We start from the raw sequence: 10,705 nt of genomic DNA, 5'->3' as shown, positions 1-10,705 counted from the left end.
CTACCTGCGGCGCAGCATCGAGGAGGCCCTGTGCAGCGAGGCCCTGCTCGCGCCCGGTCTCTTCCAGGGCCCTGCCTTTGGGGAAGCCCTGCCTGGGCTCGGCCTCTACAGCACCGCCTCGCTGGGGGCAGTGGCCGGGACTGGGCCCAGTGCGGGGTCCGAGGAGACCCCGGGCATCTCCGCGCCCCCAGGCCTTTCCTCTCCCGGGGCCTGGCCCGCGGGCAGTAGCGCATCTTCAGGCTCGCTGTGCGGACTCTCCCGGGACAGCTCGTCCATGCTGCTCTGCGCCAGCCCCGACCGGCCCCCGCGCTGCCCGCTGGTCTGCGTCCTCAGCCCCCCGCGGCCCTCGGGAAGCAGCCCCAACCTCCCAGCCTCAGGATCCTACCAGGCCCTGTCCCCGTCCTCCCGCGACTCCCCAGAGCCTGCTTGTGAGCTGCAGGCCGAAGAGGCCTTGCTGCAGGAGCAATTCCTGGACGCCTGCCGACAGATCGACGAGCTGAGCATGGGCAGCGACACCATAGACCTGTGAAGAGGAAGCCCCCTCGGTGCCGGCCACACGCCCCCTCCTGGCGGCAGCTCTGCCCAAGACCAAGACCGGCACACTATAACCCTCCCCCAATCCGGCCTGGCTCAGATACCTCGCCCAGCTTCCTCCCCCATCCAGGGGCTCCTGGGTGGGTGGGTCAGCAGCCAGGCTCTGTTGATTGGGAATTAGTGCCACCTCCTCTGGAGCCCTGGGCGCTGATGCCCTCAGCTGCCATTCTAGGCTGGCAGGGGTCCCCGCTTTCCTTGGCATTCACCAGCAATAAAGCTCCAAGGTGCTCCACCCCTGACCGCCACGGCCCACTCTGGTATTGAGCGAGAGGGGCTATCCTCAGAAGACCTCGGGATGGTCCTCGGCCCCCATACCCACCTCTGCCATGCCCAGGAATCCCACCCCGCGTGAGTGACACTCCCAGTTCTCCACAGGATCCTTCCCTACAGAAGGGGTCCATGGCCCACCTAGGAGACTCCGCAGCTGTTGTGTGGGGGGTGCGCGCTATCAGAGTTAATTTATCAATAAAATATTTTCAGAGGAGAAAGATCTGACCTTCTTGGAAAAGCTTAGATGAGACAACAGCATTTGTGGTCCTGCCAGAACTGGAAGAGAAGCAGCTTTTGGGTGGGGTGGGTCCATCTCAGACCCCAGGGACCTTTACTCCCAACTGCAAGGAGTTTTGTCCTCTGGCTGGAATGAGTGAGGGTCCTGGGAGCAGCCCCTTGGAGACCATTTGACTCTTCGGGAAGTGGCTCCCCCCCTCCCCAAATGGAACGTGGCCCTTAGAGGTGAGGCAGAAACTACAGTCTTTGGTGGGACTGTCTGCATTCCTAGGAGCTTGGCTCAGGTCCTGGTGTTCAGGGGGCTCGGGACTAATTCTTTTTTTTTTTAAAATATATTTTATTGATTTTTTACAGAGAGGAAGGGAGAGAGATAGAGAGCTAGAAACATCAATCAGCCGCCTCCTGCACATCTCCCACTGGGGATGTGCCCACAACCCAGGTACATGCCCTTGACCGGAATCAAACCTGGGACCTTTCAGTCCGCAGGCCGACGCTCTATCCACTGAGCCAAACTGGTTTCAGCGGACTAATTCTTGGTAAAATTCTTTGTGGAGATGTTGATACACATATCAAGAGCTTGGTCACCTTGAGCTGGGAGCCCAGCCATCTTCCTGCCACATTCCCAGAGGAATTCACACAGGCTCCACCTACCAACAGGCCCCTTCCAGGTTGGACTCCCAACCCTCCTCCCCTGTAGAGAGCTTACCTCTGGAGGTGCAGATCCTTCCTGGAGAAAGCCTGTCTTCCCCAAACCCCCACCGTACCCTACCCACCAAAGCAGAACCCACAGTGCAGAGACCTGGGGATACATCCAAACCACCAGCACCCTGTAATCCGTCCCTTGCCCAGAGCACTTGGCTCTGAGCTCTGTGGCGTGCATTTATCATTCGACTAAGATGCAGGAAGTTCAGTGGCACTAAAACAGAGCCATAAATTAGGTTTGAAAATGAAAACTTGGCAGTGTTTTGGCAGATGTCCTGCACATTACAGGGGCCCACATCTTAGTCTTGAAGTGCAAAAACAGAACTAGGAGTGGTTTCTCTGTCCATCAGCTGGTGGGGATTTGCGGAGGGAAGGGAGGGAGCCACGAGGGAAGCAGGAGATCAGGTCCAGTGCCCAAGGGGGAGAATTAGAGCACTGCTCTCCTTGCCCATGGCCTGGGACCTCAGAAGCAAGAGGGAGTCCGTGATGTTTGTGGGAGGAGTGAGGGGTCATATTAGGGAAGAAAATGAGAGGAGGGTGGGGCAGGCATGGTTGAGGGATGGGGACTCGATTGGTTCTGACTGTGTCTCCTCCGTTACCTGGCTCAGCTGGGCTCAGAAATTCTTGCTGCATTGTCACTCTGGGCTGAGGCCCAGAGAACTGTCAGCCTCCTAATTACAGGCATTTCTCACTGGTGTCCTGGTGGCTGTAGGGCCCCAGCATCAGAGCTGCTTTGTGACATGGAAGGAGCGCTTGCTGTTTGCCTCTGCCCACATTCAACTTCTCTCTGCCATCTCTTTCTCACCCTAATCCTCTTGCCATGCCAGCTGCTCATTCACTCTTCCCATCAAGGGTTCTTCAGTTCATGCACACATCTCCCAGCAAAGCAGTCCATGCCTCATATACCCCAGTCAGCAGCGTCTCTCTCTCCTTCTCCCTTTCTCTTTCTCCCCCTTCCCTGTCCCCCCCCCCCCCCCGCCCCCCCAGCTTTTCTGTCTGGAAGCTCTGAATGGGGCTGATGAGATGGGGGTGGGGCGGGGAAAGGGACTACAGCTCCAATACTTTTTCCAAAGAATTACCTTTGACATTACAAAGGGGCTGAGATTTTGGTGAGACAACCCTTCCCTTTTGCCTCATAACTCAGCCCATACCCAAAGCAGGTTTTCCAGAGGAGCCCAGGTAATCCTAATGATGCACCCTTCCGTTCCAATTCTTAGTACTATAGGAGACTGAGACAAACTTACCTTCATTCATTCAATTTCTTGAAAACATTTTATTGAATGCTTACAATGTGCTAGGTGCTGGGGCCAGAGAGGTGAACAAGGTGATGCTAGCCCTGAACTTAAAAAGCTGAAGGTCTTTTGGTGAAGGCAGACATTAAAAAGTTACTCTTAGACTCTGGCTTGGCTCAGTGGGTAGAGTGTCAGCCTGTGGTCTGAAGGGTTCCAGGTTCGATTCCAGTCAAGGGCACATGGCTGAGTTGTGGGCTTGATTCCCAGTGTGGGATGTGCAGGAGGCAGCCTATCAATGATTCTCTCTCATCATTGATGTTTCCATCTCTCTCTCCCTCTCTCTTCTATGAAATCAATAAAAACAAACAAACACCAATGACCATTGGGTGTCTGTTAACATTTTTAAAAAAAGTTACTCTTGCCAGTTTTCTCAGTGGTTAGAGTGTTGGCCCATGGAATGAAGGGTTGTGGGTTCCATTCCCGGTCAAAGGCACATTGCAGGTTCGATCCTTGTCCAGTCACGCGCACGTGCGAGGCAAACAATCAATGTGTCTCTTTCATGTTGATCTCTCTTTCTCTCTCTCCCTCCCGTCTCCCTCTCTCCCACTCTCTAAAAAAAATCAATGAAAAAAATATCCTCGGATGAAGATTTTAAAAAAAGTTGCTCTTATAATTGCAATAGAACAAGTAACTAATAACAGTTGTGAGAAGTGCTAAGAACAAGAAGCACGCAGTGATGTGGGAGTGCAGCCAGAGGGAGGAGGCTTTGGGGGAGGCTGGCTGAGAACAGCCCAAGCCTCTGTACTCCCTTTCGTGGCTCGTGCACAGTGATGGATGACAGAGAGGCCAGCGGTTTATTTCCCCTGGAAGCGGCGTTGCTGGTGTGGTGCAGGGTATCACGACTCCTGCTATTTAATAAAGAACGCTGCATGTGTCCTGGGTAGATGGATGAGCAAATATTCCTGATCAAAGAACCATGTGGTGTCCCTGAAGTGAATGGATAGGAGGGGCTGGGGCTGAGGCCGAGGCTGGGAGACTGAGATGGGGAGCCAGGTCTGAAATGTAAGAAACGTAAAAAAGCATCAGCTGTATTGCTATCCTCCACTAGAGCACAGAACTCCTTCACACTGTGGGTGGCTGCTGCCCCCTGATGGGCACAGGGACACAGTTTCATTTTGTCCTTTAAGGAGGGCTTGGGTCCTAGGTACTGAGAACTTATAGCATTGTAGGGGGTGTCCCAAAGGAATGTTAGAAGAGCCTTCTTCTTCTGGTTCTTTTCCCAGTGCACACTGCAGCCAGGGCTGGGAAGGCCTCCCCATAGCTGGGGCCCTGAAACTTGCAATTTAATATTTGGGGATGGAATTTTGATTCCTAGAGTGGTGAGGGGGCAAGAGAGAAGGAGAAAAAAAGGAAGGAATGTGGAATCTCAAATCAACTTTATTTGAATGACCCATCCCATTTCCTTTGTCTATTTGTCTCACTTTATCTTGGGTAGGATTAACCCCATAGCCTTAAAAATGTGTTCTCAAATAACTGTGGCATTTTCTTTTACGTATTTATTTATTACTTACTTGGAGCTAGGGCTTCATAAATCTGATGTTGTGTTTTCCCTTTTCCCCCATTACTATCAACCAGTTATCAATCCATCCAGAATTTATTGAAAGTAAATGGGGTTTGAGGAGAGAAGGAAACTTACTTTTCATTGTATGTTTGTACTTTTTGAATTTTTTTTATATATATTTTTTATTTTTTTACAGAGAGGAAGGGAGAGGGATAAAGAGTTGGAAACATCAATGGGAGAGAAACATCGATCAGCTGCCTCCTGCACACCCCCCACTGGGGATGTACCCGCAACCAAGGTACATGCCCTTGACCGGAATCAAACCTGGGACCCCTCAGTCCTCAGGCCGACACTCTATCCACTGAGCCAAACCGGTTAGGGCTACTTTTTGAATTTTTACTGTCATGTGTTCAGGTTATACCATTTGAAAGTAATTATTAAAAATGAATCGGGTACTTTTTCAGCTGGATGTTGTGCAAGGTGCTGCAGTCTGGCACACAGGTCAGTTCCTGAGCCCAATGGGATGGCAAACATTCTTTATGTTTCAGGATCCAGGGGCACCCAGATCCCCTGACCTGTGCGTGAGGTCCCCTTAGCCTTGCATCTGTCTGATTAGCTGATCTGAGGGAAGATTTCCCTCCGTATCTGGGAGGGCCTAGGTCAGTGATGGAGAACCTTTTGAGCCCAGCATGTCAGCATTTTGAAAAACCCTAACTTAACTCTGGTGCCGTGTCACATATAGAAATTTTTTGATCTTTGCAACCATAGTAAAACAAAGATTTATATTTTTGATATTTATTTTATATATTTAAATGCCATTTAACAAAGAAAAATCAACCAAAAAAATGAGTTCGCGTGTCATAGGTTCGCCATCACTGGCCTAGGTTATAGGTCTGTGTGTATAAGCTGGATGTTATGTCTGTTTTGGATGTGTTCTCATGTGATCGTGCGGTGTGCACATTGTGATTCATTTGTAAAACATTTTCTAATTAATGTCTGTCTACTTGCACTAATTGTATTCTCCATGAGGGCAGGGACCCTGTCTTTTCTCTCTCTCTCTCTCCTCTCTTTCTTTTTCTTTTTTTGGCCTAGCACACATAGTAGGAACCCAATAAATATTTATTGAAAGAATGATTGCACACATCTGTTTCTATGTGTGCTTTAGCAGCTGTAATTTGTGAATCGTCAGAGGCACAGTTCACAGTTATCCGTTACAGTGTGACAGATGTCTCCCATCCTCTGAGAACAGAATTGTTTGAATGTTTGTCATGTGCTGTGTCTCTGTGCACTCTGGCTGCATTTTATACACGCAATCTGGGAGTCTGTGGTGGCACTTCAGAAACTATTTATTGAACATCCATTGTATGGCACACCTGGGTGAGGTCGCGAGCAAAACGACTTCTGCCTGCCCTGGCAAACTGGGATCCATCTCTTGGGAGTGAGATTTCTTTGAGGCCTCGGGTACGCATGTGGGGGTGGGTGGAGCCCGGTTCAGGAAGCTCCGCCCCGGGAGTCACCTTTTTTTTTTTTTTTTCATTCCGGAACCTTTGTCCCCGTCTCACCGCGTTTCCTTCGGACTCTTTTCAGTACAGAGCACTTCCGGAGTCGCCCGGCTGCTCGGCGTGGTCTGCGTGCTGAAGCTTTGACTCGCGTGCGCCGGGCTCCTCCGCGGCCTCGCGCGCCGGTCCCCGGGCCTCATGGCCGGGCTGACCCTGTTTGTGGGCCGCCTCCCGCCCTCGGCCCGCAGCGAGCAGCTGGAGGAGCTGTTCAGTCAGGTGGGGCCGGTGAAGCAGTGCTTCGTGGTGACGGAGAAAGGTGAGGGGGCGGGGCGTCCGGGCGGGGGCCCGGGTTCCTGGGAGCGGGGACGGGGGGAGGGCCCCTCCCAAACTCCAGCGCGCCCGCGCTCTCTGCCCGCCCCAAGAGAAGGGTCTGGGGATTGAGTTTCTTTTTCAAAGGGACTCTGTTCTGAATGAGTCCCTAGGGGTCTGATTCTGAACGTGAAAGCATTCCCCGAAGTTCAGGTAGCGCTTTCCGGTTAGGAGGCCCGCTCATGTACCGTATCTCATTGGGTGACGGTGCCGATAGCGACCTTCCAAGAAAGCATCGCTAAGGCTTATTGAGAGTCAGCCATCGCCAGGTACGGTGCTGAGTTGCACACCGGTTACCTCATTTAATCTTCTCAGCATTCTTATTCGGTGGAGACTCTTAACCCCATGTTATTGACGAGCATCTAGGGCCTAGACTGGGAGTTGGTAACTTCAGCTTAAGTTTGTACAGCTGGTGAGTAGTGGACCCAGAATTTGATCACCAGACCCCCGCCCCCCCCCCAGCTCTCAACTGTCATGTTACTCATTTCATATTTATTGGATGCCTACTAAGGGCCAGGCATGTTGTAGGTCCTGGGATATGTTAGTGCACACAGCCTTCAAGATGGGAAGACAGCCAACAAACAAATAAGCAAAATATATAGTGATAATGGTGGTAAATATTAAGGAGAAAAGTAACTCCGGGAAGTAGGATAGGGAGTGTGTGGGTGTGTGTGTGGATGTGTAAGGGCGTAGAGTAGTGCTGGTTACAGATCGAGTAGCCAGGGAAGGCCTGGAGGGGAGAGTGAACAGTGTCTGTCACGGGAGAGGAGCAGTCTAGGCAGAGGAAACTTCAAGCTCAAGGACACTGAGGAGGACTGTGCCTGGTGTATTGGAGGAATAGCATGGAGCCCTGGGTGACGAGTGGAGTGAAACGAAGGAATTAGGAGAGGAAATCTGGGTTCCCAGATTATGTAGAAGCTCATAGGCCATGGCAAGGACTTTGTCTTCTCCCTGAGATGGGAAACTACTGGTTTTGAGCAGGGAGCAGTAAGTATGATCTGGCTTACATTTTGAAAGATTCTGTCAGGCTGTTGTGTTGAGAGTAGCTGTTGGAGAATAGAACAGAAGTAGGGAGACCTCTTGCAACAATCCAGGCGAGAGACCATGGTGTTGGACGAGGATGATAGCCATGGGTGGTAAAAAGTGATTAGAATATGGAGAAAATATATATATATACACACACACACTAATAAAAGAGAAACATGAAAATTGGTGTTACTCTGCTAAGCCCACCAGCCAATCGATGAGTATGCAAATTAACCCAACAAAGGTGGCAGTTGATTTGCATATGCAGGTGCAGATTGAAGATTGAAGGTTCCAGCCGGCTGGACTGAAGACAAGAGGCTTGGCTTCTCTACTGCGGCTGGACCAAAGGCCTGGGTCCCGGGTGCAGGAGGAAAACCAGTGCCAGCAGCCAGGGAAGGAAGGCCTATTGCGCGAATCTTCGTGCAGTGGGCTTCTAGTATATATATTAATGTATTTTAATTGATTTCAGAGAGGAAGGGAGAGGGAGAGAGAGAGAGAAACATCAATGATAAAAGAGAATCATTATTGGCTGCCTCCGTCACCAACCCCCCCCCCCCCCCCGCCGGGGATGGAGCCCCCAACCCCGCATGTGACTTTGAGTGGAATCAAACCTGGGACCCTTCAGTCCGCAGGCTGATGCTCTATCTGCTGAGCCAAACTGGCTAAGGCAGAATATGGATATTTTTTAAGGTAAAGCTGAGAGGATTTGCTGATGGATCAGATGTGGGGTATGAGAAAAAGAGGGGTCAAAGAGTCAAGTCTGAGTCCAAGGGTTTTGGCTTGAGCCACTGGACACATTTACTGACTTGTGGAGTACTGCTGTATGCTTCACATTCTGTCTGATGCTCATCACATCACTGTGAGGGAGGGGTGGCATGTATTAGAATGAGGGTGAATTGCAAGGGTTTTAATTGTAGAAGCATTCCTTCCTCTTACCTAGACTTTAGGGATACTCAAGACAGGCACCTGATGTTACCCAGAACATACATTTAGTTTAGTTCCCGTCTAAGTCATCAGTCTGTCTCTCTCGGTGGCTGGTTTAGGGCTCTTGACTGATGATGATCTCTCCTCCTTACTGTTCAGGGAGTAAGGCATGTCGAGGCTTCGGCTATGTCACTTTCTCTATGCGGGAAGATGTTCAGAGGGCCCTCAAGGAGATTACCACTTTTGAAGGCTGCAAGATCAACGTGAGTGTTGCCAAGAAAAAACTGAAGAACAAGTCCAAGGAAAAGGGGGGAAATGGTGAGTTTCTAGTAACTGAAGGGAATTTTCTTCCAGGGTGAAGAGGAAGTGGAATGGCAGGATGAGGGTGCGGGAATCTCCTAAATTTAACCTTCCTGAATTTCGTTTTTATATCCAAAATTATCCAATGTATTTTGTTAACTTCTAAGTCTGGGAAATCTGTGGTCCTGGGTGTTGTCATACCAGCCCCCGTGGTAAATGCCATCTGTTGCTAGTAGCTTTTTTCCTGTGCTGTCCTGGGCCTCAAGATGGATGGTTTTGCAGCACACTTATTCCATTCTCTCTTATTGTTTTTAGAAAATTCAGAGTCCCCAAAGAAGGAGCAGAAGCCTAAAAAGGCCAAAGTGGCAGATAAGAAAGCCAGATTAATTATCCGGAATCTGAGCTTTAAGGTGAGTGACAGAGAACCCTAACACTGCCTATTCTGAAAGCTGTTGGTCACGGGTGGAACTCCTCACCCGATGGTAAATTGGGAATGAACCTTAACCTTGTTGAATTCAGAAAATGGGCCTTTATAAACAAGGACTTAAGACAATAAGGGAAGATGTTTCCTGAGAAAGGGTAGGGAGGAAAAGATCTCTGATATTTGTCCTTTTTGCTTCTTAGATACAGAGCAAGATGTCTTCTATTTAGAAATGTTTGTCCTGGTTTCAAAAGTAAAAAAGTAAAAATATTCAAGTTCTTCCTAATGAACTAATCTAGTAATTAATGTTTCATGTTTACTTGCTGAGATAATCTCTCTTTTTCTTTCTTTACTTTTGTCTTTAGTGTTCAGAAGATGACTTGAAGACCATATTTGCTCAATATGGAGCCGTCCTAGAAGTTAACATCCCTAGGAAGCCAGGTAGTAGCAAACCTTCTTTGGTATGGATTAGATTAATATCATTTAGCATAATGGTCTTTTTCTATATTACCCTTGAATTAAGTACCATTAGAACTAGAAATGCAAGGTTCATGTCATATTCTTTGTGAGCCCTAGATAATGTGATATGTATAAAGTATTAGGCACAGTAATAAAAACTCTTGTAATAGTGCTTTACATGAATATTTAAGTTAGGTATTTTTAGTTTAGGTATCCCCTGAACTAGTTAGATTTTTAGTAGATCAGAACTAGTTTTAGTTAGACCAAAATTAGTTTTAGAAGACAAGTTACAGTTTGAGAAAATGCATTGCTCCAAGCCCAAGTCAGGGTATACTCAATAGGAGGACATAAGTTTTGGGTAAGGGGCTGGCTGGTTGGCAGGATTTGGGCTATATATTCTAGCTATGTATTCTTGGGTTTGTTGGCTTTCCACCTGCTGCTTCTAACATTTTTGTACATTTGCACACAGATGGAAAGATGCGTGGTTTTGCTTTTGTTCAGTTCAAAAACCTCCTAGAAGCAGGAAAAGCTCTTAAAAGCATGAACATGAAAGAGATAAAGGGTAAGTTTTCTGTACCCATACCATTGACCTAGATATTTCTGGTGTTCGGGTGAATTAGCATAGTAACCCACTTGCTACATCTTCAAAAGGTATTTGCATTGTTGAGAGTCTCACTGCTAATATAGAAGCTATTTTGGTGAAATATTCCTAACATTTGACCTTAGGTTAAACTCAAAAGAACCTATGTCATTATTCTCTTTTTTATTTGGCAATGAGTGTTCTTTTAAATCCCTAATAAAAAGATGTCCCTGAAATAATCACTGATGGATGTAGGTCGTTGTCTAGGGGTTATGAGATTTGTAGGTTTTTCCCTCTTGGTTATAAGCATTATTCAGCATCTGTGGGCTAGTAAGTTGACCATGAGGCTACTCTGGGTATTGATTTACCAGGTAGTAAAGAAGGATTGGCTTAGAGATTTCCTACCTTCTGAGTATGGTGCAAATTATTCTAAAATGCCTTTCTTCTTTTTTTAAAAAAAAGATATTGTTATTGATTTCAGAGAGGAAGGGAGAGGGAGAGATAGAAACATTAGTGATGAGAGAGGATCAT

The 10,705-nt window shown here is 48.3% G+C and overlaps 2 protein-coding genes across 5 annotated transcripts in view; both read left to right on the top strand.

Moving 5' to 3' along the window:
* PRRT4 (proline rich transmembrane protein 4) overlaps positions 1-1,065 on the top strand; it is a 9,213-nt gene extending 8,148 nt beyond the window's left edge. The window contains 1 exon segment of the mRNA XM_023747439.1: positions 1-1,065. This exon segment is cut by the window's left edge and continues 608 nt beyond it. Coding sequence (XP_023603207.1) covers positions 1-529 — 529 coding nt within the window. The 3' untranslated portion in view covers positions 530-1,065.
* Positions 1,066-6,195: 5,130 nt separating this feature from the next.
* RBM28 (RNA binding motif protein 28) overlaps positions 6,196-10,705 on the top strand; it is a 30,229-nt gene continuing 25,719 nt past the window's right edge. For 2 of the 4 annotated variants that reach the window (XM_023747437.1, XM_014448598.2), the window contains exons 1-5: positions 6,196-6,411; positions 8,574-8,732; positions 9,030-9,124; positions 9,501-9,576; positions 10,064-10,156. In XM_023747437.1, the coding sequence (XP_023603205.1) occupies positions 6,294-6,411; positions 8,574-8,732; positions 9,030-9,124; positions 9,501-9,576; positions 10,064-10,156 (541 nt within the window). In that variant the 5' untranslated portion in view covers positions 6,196-6,293. The remainder of the gene's footprint in view (positions 6,412-8,573; positions 8,733-9,029; positions 9,125-9,500; positions 9,577-10,063; positions 10,157-10,705) is intronic. The other 2 variants (XM_023747438.1, XM_006106654.3) reach the window with 2 other exon arrangements.

The sequence above is a fragment of the Myotis lucifugus genome, unplaced genomic scaffold (assembly GCF_000147115.1).
Source record: "Myotis lucifugus unplaced genomic scaffold, Myoluc2.0 scaffold_878, whole genome shotgun sequence".
NCBI lineage: Eukaryota > Metazoa > Chordata > Mammalia > Chiroptera > Vespertilionidae > Myotis > Myotis lucifugus.
The sequence above is the reverse complement of the archived record's forward strand: the minus strand, read 5'-3'. Positions and strand labels throughout refer to the sequence as shown.